Source organism: Gymnoscopelus braueri, assembly GCF_963280865.1.
Source record: "Gymnoscopelus braueri genome assembly, chromosome: 19".
Taxonomy (NCBI): Eukaryota; Metazoa; Chordata; class Actinopteri; order Myctophiformes; family Myctophidae; genus Gymnoscopelus; species Gymnoscopelus braueri.
Window position 1 is genome coordinate 9,883,769 of NC_137621.1, and position 15,679 is coordinate 9,899,447.

At 41.5% G+C, this 15,679-nt stretch overlaps 1 protein-coding gene across 4 annotated transcripts in view; it reads left to right on the forward strand.

Annotated features, from left to right (window-relative positions):
- mgaa (MAX dimerization protein MGA a) overlaps window positions 1-15,679 on the forward strand; it is a 54,893-nt gene that overhangs the window by 9,945 nt on the left and 29,269 nt on the right. For all 4 annotated transcript variants that reach the window (XM_080414709.1, XM_080414711.1, XM_080414710.1 and 1 more), the window contains exons 7-13: window positions 1,753-1,878; window positions 3,764-5,067; window positions 8,804-8,922; window positions 9,051-9,211; window positions 11,963-12,093; window positions 14,045-14,131; window positions 14,832-15,123. In XM_080414709.1, the coding sequence (XP_080270835.1) occupies window positions 1,753-1,878; window positions 3,764-5,067; window positions 8,804-8,922; window positions 9,051-9,211; window positions 11,963-12,093; window positions 14,045-14,131; window positions 14,832-15,123 (2,220 nt within the window). The remainder of the gene's footprint in view (window positions 1-1,752; window positions 1,879-3,763; window positions 5,068-8,803; window positions 8,923-9,050; window positions 9,212-11,962; window positions 12,094-14,044; window positions 14,132-14,831; window positions 15,124-15,679) is intronic.

Here is a 15,679-nt window from a genome sequence, read left to right on the forward strand (position 1 = left end):
GTGCGCGCACATCCGTGGCCCAGGTGCAAGACAAGCAAAAGTATCATAAAAGAGAATAGAGTCAGCACACTGGTGATGCTGAAAAAGCTCTGCTGTATTTTATTGTCGTCGAACGTTTCGATCTATTCAGATCTTCATCAGGACATATTATACATCATGACGTATATGTATCGTATACATTGTCCTATATTAAAATCGCCTAATGGTTAGACTTCCGGGTTATCTGCAAAGAGGCGGAGTTTGGGTAGGACTCTTTGTTTCAGCTATGTTGTAGCTATGTTCTAGCAGACCACGCGTCCAATTTCCTACACATTTAGCCTAAAAATCGATCATGGCTGTAGCCTTTGGGTTGTGTACTTTTATTTGTTCAGCATACATTTGTATTCGTTCTTTGGGCCATATTTTGGCTCGGTAGCACACCACTCTATCGTGACCCATATTACGTTGCCCCAGAAGGGCTCTTACGCACACACACGCATGATCACACACACGCGATCACACACACGATCACACACGCGATCACACACGATCACACACACGCGCGATCACACACACACATATGCACGCCATCACACACGTGATGAAGTAACCCACAAAGACACACAAAATAAACTGTTTCGCCAAAAATACCAGCCGTCTGTTCCTGTGACTCGATCTCTGCCTAGCCCCGACACACACACACACACACACATGTGCGATCACACACACGCGTGAACACACACACACACACACACACACACACAGGATACTTGAGCTTTTGAACGCCATATATCGCGACAGTAATGAAAAGGAAAATGACTTTATTTTGTGCAAGACGCAAGCGTCCATGCTTGCCAGACACTGTTGCACTCTCTGTGTGTGTGTGTGTGTGTGTGTGTGTCTCTGCATTCATCTGTTGTGCGTCCTCTGTTGTTGCATCGCGTTTGTCGTTGAATATGTAGCCATGTGCATGAGCACAATAATTGTAATAATGGCATATAGCCTAAATTGTAGGCTACTAGATGTGAGAGCCAGGCTACTAGATGTGAGGGCCAGGCTACTAGATGTGAGAGCCAGGCTACTAGATGTGAGAGCCAGGCTACTAGCTGTGAGGGCCAGGCTACTAGATGTGAGAGCCAGGCTACTAGATGTGAGAGCCAGGCTACTAGATGTGAGGGCCAGGCTACTAGATGTGAGAGCCAGGCTACTAGATGATGTATATGTCCTGATGAAGATATGAATAGATCGAAACGATGACGACGCAATAAAATACAGCAGAGCTTTTTCAGCATCACCAGTGTGCACACTCTATTCTCTCTCTTCTAGCTACAAGAGGTGTCACCAAAAAACACTACTAAAATGAAGTAACCTGGCATCCCTGTTTTGGGCATGTCATTATGGGTGTAAAGTTTGATTTATTATTACAAAACATGCATTAACCACTTTAGCCTTATATATATATATACTTTGTCTATTTGAAAATAGCCGATCTACAAGCTCACAACACGGCGTGAGGCGACGTGTTGTGAGCTTGTAGATCTGCTAGTTTTCAAAAGATTTGTATACATATTGAACTTGTGAAATGGGACATTGTGCATAATGAGTACTTTGGTTACTTCTAAGTATATTTAGATGCCAATACTTTTGTACTTCACAAGTACATTTTAAATGGCAGACTTTTACTTGTAACTTGAGTATTTCTAGATTGTGGTATTGATACTTTTACTTAAGTTAAAAATGTCTGTACTTTTTCCACCGCTGCTTGCCCTCCAGGTGTTTCTGCTGCCTTCATCTCTAGAACGGGGAAAACAACAGACGTCACCCAGATAAAAGGCTGGAGAGATAAGTTCCCTGCCTCAGAATCCTCTCCCATCCCAACCCCTTCATCTGTACCTGAAGGTAATTTTATTCATAGGCTGTTACCTTTTTGACGTTTTGAGTTGCCTGCTATGTTTGTTTTAGTCAAATCTATTTTTCGTCCTCTGTCAGTTCTCACTTTCCAGGGAGAATTCTATAATGTGACATCACCAGAGTAAATAAATAATTGAAATTTTAAAGGATCCCTGGCTTATAAGCCTTATATGCCTTAAAGGGGAAATCCACCCATTTTCAATATTTAACTATGTCATTAATATAGCATAAAGGAGTTGTGTGGAAATAAGAAAAAATTTAAAAAAAAAATTACATTGCAAAAAAATTTAACATTGCAAAAAAATTAACATTGCAAATTACACCATGATGAGTCATCACAGTGTAATTTGCAATGTTAATTTTTTTGCAATGTTAAATTTTTTTGCAATGTTAATTTTTTTAAATTTTTTCTTATTTCCACACAACTCCTTTATGCTATATTAATGACATAGTTAAATATTGAAAATGGGTGGATTTCCCCTTTAATACATTATAATTGCCCTCTATAACTAGAACACCTTAAATATTTTATTTATTTTAGAAATAGTTCATCTTTCACTCAATAGTGACCACTCCCGTCGCAAGTTAATGATTTCATTTCTCCATGTGTGGTCCAGTCCTATGGAATGCATGTGCTAATAAAAAACAACTTCATACTTCTTAAGGTTAATATGAGCATCAAAGCAATATTTTCAATTTTCAAGGTTTCAGTCATGAGATTTTATGTTGCTTTGTTCCATCAGTATAACCACAATTATAACCATTAGACCATACCCGTCGGGGGATATGAGAACCCAAAGTATGATTCTGGGGACGCACTCGCTTGTTTCACGCACATGATTTGGCAACCCGGTCGCCAGCGACCACAAACGTGCATGCGCACATACGTGGCTGCGCATTCATGCACACGTGGCCACGCATGCGCAGTAACGGTGAAAACTCCGCCCGAATTAAACAGAGGTGCGGAAAAAAGCTATTAAACAGCTTGAATTTGGGTAAAGTGAAAAACGGGCGTCAGTGTTCCGTGCACATGCTGATGGTCAACGGCTGTGTGCAAATGCAATTGCTCCAGGCACTGAGTATAACCGGGAGGAAAGATTTTGGGGACGCACGCACGCACACACAGACGCAAACACAGAGGCACACACAGAGGCACACACAGAGGCACACACAGAGGCACACGCAGAGGCACACGCAGAGCTTTGTAGAATTATAGGATGATATAACATCAAGCACATTAAATGGCACCCCACTTTTTTAATTCTTATCAAATTAATTATATTGGTGACCCAATCAAATGGCCACCTGTGGGTCCCGGGAACTCACAACCAGTGTTGCCATGTCTGCTCATTATAAGCTGATTATAAGCAAACTTTTCTGTAAAGTTGCTTGTAAATATTGGTGGTTGCGTTTTTTTGGGCTTGTTTCTGAAGTGCAGTTGCTAATTTGCTTGCTTTGAATTTTTAAATTGATTATTTAAGCCAGTTGGTTCTCAAATATTTTCATGTCATGGACCCCCAAATTAATGTTATTTATAATATTACTATTGTCCCTAACCCCCCCTCTGAAAATGTTAGAATGTTTAAGAAATATTCCACATTTTATTTAAAGATTTATTTTGAGAATAGCAGATCTACAAGCTCACAACACGTCGCGATGCGACGCGTTGTGAGCTTGTAGATCGGCTATAGCCGATGTATACAGTATATAGGGTGTCTATAGCCTATATATAGCCTATAGTGTGGCCTATACTCGCTTCTTTTGGCCTTGTTTTCCTAGGCCTGGTTGCTGATTTCTCTCACAAAATCTGGCAATACTGCTCACTACATTGAAAAGCTAACATCATCATCAAATGCTTTCTGTTGTTCTTCAGCGGCTCCTCCTCCTCCTCCTCCTCCTCCTCCTCCTCCTCCTCCTCCTCCGGCCTCAGATGTTCCCAGTAAGAACCACCTGGCGGCGTTCTGCAGCGACATGCTGGACGAGTACCTGGAGAACGAGGGGAAGCTGCTCGACCAGCGGGCCTCCAGCTTCTCCCAGGCCGCCGCGCTCGAACCCGTGACGTACGAGCTGCCCGTCACGAGCGCCAGCTACGTCCGCACGCTGGACAGCGTCCTCAAGATGCAGCCCCCCACCTCGACGCCCACCTCCGCCCTCATCTCCGGATTCGTCCCCCCGTCAAAGAGACCCCGACTGCCCCCCATGATGATGTCGATGGGGCCCAAGAAGAAGAAATGGCAGTTGAGGAAGCAGTATACACTAGGTTCTAGTCAGAAGTTACCCAAAACGGGAAGTGTAGGAACTGCCGCGTCAGCACCGCCCACAGCACCCGCTACACCTCCTCCAGCTGGTCCGGACGTCGCCAAGCCTCCGTCATTCGTCAATAACAATAAGACGCAGGGAATCGCGTCGCTGTACAACTACACGGTATCCAGCAATGGACCCAAGGACAATGTCCTTAGCCTAAAGAAAATGACGTTCAAGTCCAAGAACTCGTCTCACGTTAAGCCCCCGAAACCGGCAAAAGATCCGTTCCAGTTCAATAACACGGCACCCGTGACTCACTTGCCACGGGACCCCATCTTTGAAAAGATAAAGAAACTAAAAAACAAGTCGTTGTCCAAAATCGAGGATCTCATGGGGGTTTCTGAGGAGATGGCGCCTCTGGAGTGGGACCTGGCGCCTCTGGAGTGGGACCCCACCTTGGAAAACGAACGGAAACTAAAAACCAAGTCGTCGTCCAAAATCCAGGATCCAATGGAGTTTTCTGATGAAATGGCCCCTCTGGAGTGGGAAACCTTCTCGAAAAGGAAAAAGAAACTAAAAACAAAGTCGCCGTCCCAAATCCAGGATCAAAGGAAGGTTTCTGAGGAAATGGTGCCTCTCGAGTCAGACCCCTTCGTCAACTTTAAAAATAAGCTAAGAGCCAGATCGTTGCCCCAAATCCGGGGCCCAATGGAGGTTCCTGAGGACTTGGCATCTCTGGAGTCGGACACTGAGCTGGATTCTGTCTCTACTCAGCGAAAACGGGACGGAAGGTACGAGAAGACGCCCCTGGTAACCAAAGCCCTGCTGAAACAGAAGGATCTGGAGGACGGGGTCGTCTGGGAGGGACGACCCAAGACGTGCATCACCACCGAGAGAGCAGCCATCTCTCTGACGTCACTCTTCACATTAGTGGTAGGTTCCACTGTGTTTCTGTCTCAAGGAGCTTCAGAAGAATGTAGATGTTTTTTTTTCTCCATACTTGTGGTATTTGTCACTAGGGGCCGGGGTGTGAACCTCTACACACGTACAAAAGTCATACGTGACAACCGATGGTCAGACATCTGAAGAACACAAACTCCTACATGACGGTTACAGTATGGTGTTTTACATTGTTCTGTCAATACTTATTGAGGCCATATACGCTTAACCCATTGAGACCTGAAGCCGATTCTACATGTCTCCTAAATCTCAACTGTATTCTGAAAAACGTATGTTTCTATATCAGTGGTGCTCAATCTTTTTCATGTCAAGAACCCCCAAAACTATATGTATTTGGCCGCAGACCCCCATCAAAATATTTAGTTCCAGGGACCCCCAGAAGCAACGATTTGAGTTAAAAATGTTCGCTTTAAAAATATATATATATACAAAGATTTGCACACATTTTCACGATTTTTCAAAAATAGCAGATCTACAAGCTCGTAGCGCGGCACTCGGTGCCGCGCTATGAGCTTGTATATCTGCTATTTTTGAATAGCCCAAAGTGTAAAATGCTTTTTAGCTCAAATCTAAAAATGACACAGTTCCAGGTCTTAATGGGTTAAAAGGATCCCTGGCTAATAAGCCAAATAAAAACACCTTAAATATTTTATTTATTTTAGAAATGGCTCATCTTTCACTCAATAGGGACAACACCCGTCGCAGGTTGATGTCATTTGTCCATGTGTGGTGCAGATGGAATGTTATTAGCATGTCCTAATAAAAAACAACTTAATACTTCCTACGCTTAATATGAACATAAAAACAATATTCTAGGTATGTTTTATTAGCATATGCATTCCATACATTCCATAGGGCTGGACCACACATGGACAAATGACATCATCAACCTGTGACGGGTGTTGTCCCTATTGATTTAAAGATGAGCTATTTCTAAAATAAAATATATTTAAGGTGTTTTTAAATGTTTCATTTTAATTATAGAGGGCAATTATAATGTATTAAGGCATTTAAAGGGGGATAAACCCCTAGCCCCCTAGCCAGTTTGTTTTCTAGTTCAGGTTAAAAACTTCAACAGGGTAAAAACATGGCAAGCTGTATAAGACTGACCTTATACTGTAGTACACCATGATGTAAGAAATGCAGCTGCAGCAAATCCAATTAATAATGGATGTGTTACAGTAGATTTAGGTGTGTCAGCGTGCATTCACCATACTGTTGACTTCTGTCTATGCTTGCACAATCATTGGCACACCCATGGCTCTAGGCACACCCAGGTGACCCAGCGTGATCTAATATGAGAGTGACGACGCTAGCGTTGACTCCCTTCGTAAGAATAGAATGCGGAAATGTCAATGGTATAGTTCCAATGTTTGGAACTATAGCCCATAAAGGCCCGCTTTGTGGTGAGATCAAAGTCATAACTCTCTCTATGGGTCTTTTTGGGCACACCCAAATCTTAACACGGCCATTATTAATTTGATTGGCTGCAGCTACGTTGCAAACCAACGACAAAATAAGCCTAGGGTTTCATGCCGCTTTAATGGTTAAAGTTTTTTAAAAAATCCATGTTTAGAAAACTGGAGGTTAACCCATTCAATTCGGGGAACACATCTGTGGCATTTGAGATTTCTTTGGCTATTCAAAAATAGCAGATATACAAGTTCAGACCTGCTATTTTTTTTTAAAATCTGAAAATGTGTGAAATTTGTGCAAATCTTTGAATATATAATTATTAATATTTATATATATTATTTTAATATTCTTTTCTTTTTTCAAGCAAACATTTTCCACAATAAAAAAAAGCAGATGTACAAGCTCATAGTGCGGCACTCGGTGCCGCACTATGAGCTTGTATATCTGTTATTTTTCAATAGCCAAAGAGATCTTAAAATGAGCTGTCACATGGATTTGATCTGAAGCACCATCCCTGCTACGAAACAAAAACAAATCGTTGCGGTCGGGCAGAAACCTCTTATCTCCAAGTTCGTAATGTTTTGTGTTTTTTTCATAAATTAACGCCCTACTTGACCATACTACAGCGTCACACAAAAGCATCTTGAAAAGTAACAGTTTTGGACATACAAGGTTTCCACCCGACACAGATGAAATGAAACCGCCTCCTGCTGGAAGCAAGCAGAATGCGGGCAGAACTGTCGTCCCACACCTACGCCACAAGGTTTAGAGACCAAATCGGGGATCTTAGAAATGCTGAAATCCCCCAAAAAACGTGAACAAAACCTCCAGTCAATCCCAAATTTGAATCACATGTCAAGGGTCGTGTGGTAGGGCACGCCACAAATTCGCAAAATGTAACCGCTTGAGGCAAAAACATGATTTTTGGGGGCATCAATCCTCTCAAAATGAAATACAAGTGATCTCAGGTCTCAGTATTTGGCCTGTAAAATTAGTGGGAGAGGCCTATTTCTTAACCCATTGAGACCTGAAACCGATTCTACATGTCTCCTAAATCTCAACAGTTTTCTGAAAAACGTATGTTTCTATATCAGTGGTGCTCAATCTTTTTCATGTCAAGGACCCCCAAAATTATATGTATTTGGCCGCGGACCCCCATCAAAATATTATGTTCCAGGGACCCCCCAGAAGCAAAGATTTTAGTTAAAAATGTTCGCTTTAAAAATATATATATTCAAAGATTTGCACACATTTTCACGATTTAAAAAAAATAGCAGATCTACAAGCTCGTAGCGCGGCACTCGGTGCCGCGCTATGAGCTTGTATATCTGCTATTTTTGAATAGCCCAAAGTGTAAAATAATGCTTTTTAGCTTAAAAAAATATGACACGGTTCCAGGTCTTAATGGGTTAAAATCAAAACGCCATGTATCCGCGCGTCGCACGGCCTCCGACGATATATTCCTCCCAGCGTGTTCCTCGCGTTCCCGGCGGCCGCAACCCACGACTCGCGTTTGTACAACCGGGGGTCCCCAGATGACAGTGAAGTGACAATTTAAACTCATTCAGTGCCAATGAAATAAAAAAAATATGTTTATACTGTGCCAGCAATCTTTCAATTTTATTACCTTTTTCAAGTAGTCACAGAATATTTATCTCCAGTATAATCGACCCCCTGATGGGTGCTAATCACTGAGGGTTGCACTGTGTGGTTTCGCAAATGTCAACAAGGTCATCGCGACCTTGTTGACATTAATTGTCTGCCTTTGAAAATAACATGTCTGGGCCAAAAATACATTGTAAAAAATAGTGGTCAGGAGCCGAGATACAGCCTTTTTCAGTAATAAGTGAAACAAGAAGTGAATGGAGCAGCAAATCTTCAAATGATTATATCTTGGGTTCTGAACGTTTCTTTAAAAACAAAAACGAAAAAAAAAATAACACGTGAAACACATTGCGCCATAGCGGTAAAACACGTGAAACACGTCAATGGCACTCAATGAGTTATGATTTTTAAGACCTTTTCAATACCTCAAAAATGAAGCGGCAACCGTTTTTGAAAATGGCAGATCTACAAGCTCACAACGCCTCGCAACGCGAGGCGTTGTGAGCTTGTAGATCTGCCATTTTCACAATTATTTATCTCAACTCCTCAACTCCTACAATTCCAAGCGCTTATCAGGGTGGGGGAGTCCCCAGTTCAAATGTGATCGTTTTTTTGGCCTGAAAAGGTTGAGAACCACTGGGATAAAGGATGAACAACAACCTAAAAGTCTTTTTGTGTGTCTCTGTAGGGTTTCGTGAGTGAAAACCCAACGGCTCCCATCCAGGTGATCAAACGCAGAGCTCCGCCCTGCCTGAAGGCATGCTGTCGGCTGGGCTGCGTCTGTGTCAGCCTCAACTACACCCACAGGTTTGAACCGCTGCTACGCATTCTCTCATTAATGTATTCTACCCATTACCTCTTCCATTATAAACCCATTACAACCGGGGAAAGCGTCTGTGTAACCACTTTAACCATGTTTTATTTTTTATGTATAGGTTGACCCACTGTGGCCGGGTGGACTGCATGCTGGGCTGCACCTGCCTCAGGAAGAAGGTGGTGCTGCTGAAGAACCTGGACGGCTCCGACTCCAGCCACACCGACACCCCCGACTCCACCCGCAAGAGGAAGAAGAAGAGGAGGATGAAGATGGCATATGGTAGGGTTGTGCTCCTGTGCTGTTCAAAGTGGTGGTTCCCGACACACACACACGCACGCACGCACGCACGCACACACACACACGTGCGTGCCATTTTAACCACTTTAAGTCCTATAATCATATGACGAATTGCTGATCTACCAGCTCACAACGTGTCACCCTGCGACGCGTTAAGAGATTGTAAATATTTCGCTTCGTGTGGAGTTTGTGGTTCGGTGGTGGAAAAAATACTCAAATGTTTTACTCAAGTAAAAAGTATCAATACTGCAATGTAGGACATACTCTGTTACAAGTAAAAGTCCAGTATTCAAAATAGACTTGAGTAGAAGTACAAAAGTATCAAAATGTACTTAAAGCACCACATGTAAAAGTACTCATTTTGCAGAATGTCCCATTTGACAAGTTTTCAAATGTATAAAATGTATACATATTTTTTGAAAATAGCAGATCTACAAGCTTACAATGCTTAAGGTACAGTACTTGTACTTAGTTACTTTACACCACTGGTCAGGTTCTTGGTTTACTTGTGATCCTAGTTTACTGAAGCACTACTACAATGACTCTCTGCATTTGACGTATGTGATTACCTTGCTTGTTGTAAGTCTGGATAATAAGAGCATCTGCTGAATGCCTGAATTGTATATTGTTGTAGATCTGCTTTTCGAGCGAGCAACTACCGTCGTACGACAAAGTATAGATCGGGCTTCCCTGAGACACATCTTTAGAAATCAGATTTGATTTGATCTGAACATAATAGCCTATGATTAGCCAACATCATCCCCCTTCATTTTCACCATGTCATTGCTGTCGGGCAGAAACCTCTCATCTCCATATTCTAACTTTTTGTTATTTCCCCCCGTAATTAACGCCCTACTTGATCATACTACAGCGTAATAACACAAGTAACAGATCCACAAGCGACGCGTTTCGAGCTTGTAGATCTGCTACTTTTGCTATTTTTGAATTTGAATCCTGAAAAGTAACGGTTATTATTCAAATATTTTTATTACATTTTTTAAGACAAAGATACTCAAACAAACATATAACAAACTACAAACATCACAGACACTAGTACTCAATACCCAATGAAACAGATACCCGTATCAACCAATTATTAAATGACCGAAAATGCAAGGGAATTTTTGTACAATACATTGGCAAGAAAATCGGTATCACAAAATAAAAGTCGAGAGAAAAGAAAAAAAAGAGAATAAACAAATAAATGCAGAATAAAAGGAGGAATGGAACAGATTATATTTATTATTTTTTTGTAGTGAAATGTAATGTAATCAATTGCAACGTAAAAAATCTGTAAAATAAATAAATCTATTATAACTGGGATGAAGAGGGAAAGGGAAGGGGGGGGGGGAATGGCAAATGTCTATATTGCAACAGTAGAATACACCTCAAAGTGTGACAGAAACGGCTGCCAGACGTATACTTCTGAATGGAGCCTCTGATCGTATATTCTGAAAAGTAACAGTTTTGGACATATGAGGTTTCCACCCGACAGAGACGATATATATATACTGAACAATACAGGATCTGGATGCACTCTTTTTTATCAATGCTGGATAGAATGGATGGATGCGTCTGCCGTCTGGTTTACTCTCTCTGGTTTATTTTCACAGAATGTTTGCCCCCAGAATAGGGACGCTTGGGGTTCAAGTGGTTAATAATGGCTCGATTTCCATTAGAGATGCACGATATTGAAATTTTACCGACATACGATAATATGCAGGCTGAAAGCAGCTGATACCTAGCCTGGCTCCACCCCCTGAATCCTTTGCCTAGCATTCAGGGTCTGGTGACGCTTTCGAAGGCGGGTGTTCCTCGGTTGAAAATCTGACCGACGAATCGGGATCGGGACAATCCAGTATGAACCAATCGCGTTGGTTCATAGTGGAGTCCCACTTTGGCCACGCCCCCATCTCAGAACTCCGCTGCGTTGAGAGGGCTTTCAGACTGAATAATGGAGTGAAACGAAATGAAAATTCAGGCTGAGTGTCAGGCTAGCTGATACCGATTCCGATATCGATATATTACATTATTATACATTATATTTGTATTGAGCTCATTGCTGAATTATTATTTATTTATTTTATTTGCGTCAATATCTGTGAAATATCGATCAAATATCGGTCAAAAGATATCGGTGAAAGAATATCGGTCAATATTGGTGAAAGAATATCTGTTAGATTACATTACATTACATTACAGTCATTTAGCAGACGCTTTTATCCAAAGCGACTTACAATAAGTGCATTCAACATAGGTAGGGAACGAAACTACTAATCACCAGAAGCATTAAGTGCATTCTCTTCTAAAACAAGCAACCAAGAGTATACCTAGCGCTAAAGTAAAAGTGCAATATATCAGCTACCTGCTTTCATAAACAGATGAGACAAAATAGGAAAATCAAATGAGCAAGAGCTAAAAGAAATAAGTGTATCGAATAAACAAGATCCAATAAAACAATAAGACAAGAGTTCGTACAACTAGTTAACAACAAGTAGGCAAGGCGAAGGGGTAGTGTTTCCTGAAGAGGTGGGTTTTCATCCTGCGGCGAAAGATGGGCAGTGACTCTGCTGTCCTGACATCAGTGGGGAGTTCATGGGGCCAGAACAAATACCGATATTGCATTTTTAATGAAATATTGGCCGATATCGATATGCTATCGATAATATCGTGCATCACTAATTTCCGTGTTCACGCGGTTCAACTAGGTTTTCCTCTCTGGTTCCCCTGCAGTTCTCAAGGAGAGCGTCTGTGAGCCAGCCCAGCGCATCAGAACTCTGTGGCAGCAGGAGCCCGGACACATGGATCCAGAGCCACTCTACAGCGCCCAGCTGGTCTCCCTGCCCGCCTCCCTGCCCGCCTCAGTAAGAACCCCCCCCCCCCCCCCTCAGTCTGACTGGGACCCCAACATAATCACAACCATATGGGTTCACTATGTTACCACTTAACCCATTAAGATTCTTACTTATGTCTTCTAAATCCTAACAGTTTTCATATCAGTGGTTCTCAAACCTTTTCATGTCAATGACCCCCAAAATGATATATGTATTTGGCCGCCGACCCCCCATCTCAAAATATTTTGTTCCAGGGACCCCCCAGAAGCAAAGATTTGAGTTACAAATGTTCGCTTTAAAAGAATATAAATAGATTAATTTGCACGCATTTTCTCGATTTTTCAAAAATAGCAGATCTACAAGCTCATAGCGCGGCACTTGGTGCCGCGCTATGAGCTTGTAGATCTGATATTTATGAATAGCCAAAGTGTAAAATAATGTTTTTTTTTTAGCTCAAATCAAAAATTGACACAGATGCGTTCCAGGTCTCAAAGGGTTAAACCCTCTAGACCAGGGGTTCTCAAACTTTTTTTATACCACAACCCCGTAATATGAGGGAAATTCTTTGGCGACGGCATCTCTTCTTTCTCCATTTCGGCTAGCTGGTCGTCTGGTTGTCTGTCTGTGAGATGATCTCCCCACTCGGTAATGTTACATCGCGATCCGTAATTTAACTCTGCGAGGGTACAGATGGAACCAAATGGACCCGTGTACTTGTACCCTCTCGCTCTCTGAGTAACAAAAAAATGCGCTTTTAAGCCACCATTGAACATAATTTCTAAGCAAATCGTTAATGAGAGAAGAACCACTGCAGACTTAGTAAAACCAACCTGAGATGACTCTGTACTTGAACCGGCTTTTCCACCCTCCACACCAAATCTCTATGCCAAAAATAGCGGCTAATGTTCCCCCCCAGAATATGGACGCTGGGGTTCAAGTGGTTCATTACTTTCTTACTCACTTTGCTTATTGATTCACATGACATACAGTATGGGCAACATGACTTTTATATCATTCATTAAAATATATTGTCGGGTGTCGGGGCAGAAATCTTGTATGTCCGAAACCGTTACTTTTCGGTGTTCCCACGGATCCAATGGAGTTATGATTTAGTCACAAGCTCTTGTCAATACTGGTTAAATATTGATAAAAACCCACAGACGGACTTAAACCACTGTCAACCTGGTGGCACTATGTTGTGCATGTCGTTATAGGCTGAAATCCCCACAGAATTGTATCAACTTAGTAGCAGGTCTACGAGCTTGTAGATTACAGCTATTTTCACTACTTTTGCATGACACTGTATGACACGCATGGAAGTATAAAATAGGGCATTCAATTATGAAAAAACAAAAAAACAGAAAACCAAAAAATGAAATATGGACATACAAGGTTTCTGCCCGACAACTAGTTCTTAGACATATTTCACGTTTTTTTCTCTTCACTGTTCTGTCCAACAAGCTAAAAACAAGACTGCCTGATAATAACGACATGGGTTCCTTTTCCAGTGTGCAGTTTGTAAATGGAAGCCGCACAAATAAAATATCACTGCAGTGTTAAGTGGTGAAGCTGTACTGTCCCGGTTTGTGTGCACGTTCCCAGTGCGGTGACAGTCTACAACAGCGCATTTGGCCAAATGGAAATGGTGTTGTAAATGTGTAAATATTTCACCAATAAGAACAAGAGTGCTTCACAAGAACAATGTTGGTGATGCTAAGAATGCCTCACTGCTGACCCCTACTGGCTGTTCCTAGGCAAGGTTGGATTTGCTGGGGGATAATGCTGGGGGATAATGATAATGTTTTCAACCCAAATGTGACTTCCCGGTTAAATTAAGGTTTATGAAACCTACACAAGGAACCGACAAGTTTTCTGACATTTTATAAGTCTCGCCGGTGGGAAATTGTGTCGCGGCAGAGGTGCGTAGAGGGTAAATCGGTGTGACAGAATGCCTGAAAATCATGTTTGATTGGTGTGGCAGGATGATCCAGGTGGGACGACGTGTGCCAGAGTCAGAGCGTACAGCGGCAGGAAAACTCAACAGCACAGCCCCACCGCTGCAGCCAAGGTAAGCATCCCCATATTTTATACACATGAACGCTAGCGTCCCATTTATGAGGCAAAAAAAGCAGATCTACACGCAAACAAACAGGAGGGAGCACAATAACCTGCCACGCATTGCGGTGTACAGGCAGGGTAATAAACAGTGGTGTAAAGTAACTAAGTACATTTACTTAAGTACTGTACTTAATTACAATTTTGAGGCATTTTTACATTGGAGTATTTCCTATTTTCAATACTTTCTACTCCACTACATCTCAAAGGAAAATATTTTACTTTTACTCCACTACAATAATTTGAAAACTTTAGTTACTAGTTACTTTTTAGATTTAGATTTGTATTACTAAACATACATTAACCACTTAAGCTCTATATATGTTTTGGCTAAATGAAAATAGCCGATCTACAAGCTCACAATGCATCACGATGCGACACATTGTGAGCTTGTAGATCTGCTATTTTCAAAAGTTTTTTATACATTTAACTTGTGAAATGAAACATTCTGCATAATGACTACTTTCCACTTTTGGTACTTTTAAGTATATTTTGCGTTTTCAGCCAGAAAATAAAAATGCTCTTGATGCATCATGGAAAATCTCCCACTGAGGTTTTGGTACTGTGTTTGTGTGTGTGTGTGTGTGTGTGTGTGTGTGTGTGTGTGTGTGTGTGTGTGTGTGTGTGTGTGTGTGTGTGTCTCTGTCTCCCAGAACGCTGTTGTAAAGAAGAGCAAAGGAGACAAAGGATCACCGGTGAAGACTAAAGAAGATAAAGCATCAGCAGTGAAGACTAAAGAAGATAAAGCATCAGCCGTGACGAGTAAAGAAGTGAAGGCATCAGCAGTGACGAGGAAAAGTAAACGGGACAAAGCGCCAGTAGTTAAGAGTCCAGAAGTCAAAGGATCAGCAGCGAACACTAAAGACAAAGGATCTCCAGACAAGAGCCTCGCCAAGATCAAATACACCAGATACACCAATTCTAAAAAAAACTTGAAACAACATGGTAAGAGAAATATTGACTCTCTTACCATATTTTTTGCAACAATTAAAGATTTTAGCAGACACTCTTATATTAGACTTACATAGTGGAAGATCTAAGTCAATGGCCTGAAAACCCTAGTCCGCAAACAACCGTAAATGGTCATGTGTTAAAGAAAACAATTTAAGTGCAACAAGGTAACTAGGATACCAGCTAAAACATCAACGCTAGCATCTGTCTAAACAACATGACATCTAAATAACATTCTTAACCCATTCAATCCGGGAACACATGTCTTTTTTTTTCTTCTTTTTTTTTTTCTTTGGCTATTTAACAATAGCAGATCTACAAGCTCATAGCGCGGCACCGAGTGCCGCGCTATGAGCTTGTAGATCTGCTATTTTTGAAAAAATCGTGAAAAGTTGTGCAAATCTTTGAGTACATATATTTTTCAAAGCGAACAGTTGTAACTCAAATCTTTGCTTCTGGGGCGTCCCTGGAACTAAAGATTTTACAAATGTTCGCTTTAAAAAATATATATTCAAAGGTTTGCACAGCTTTTCACGATTTAAAAAAAATA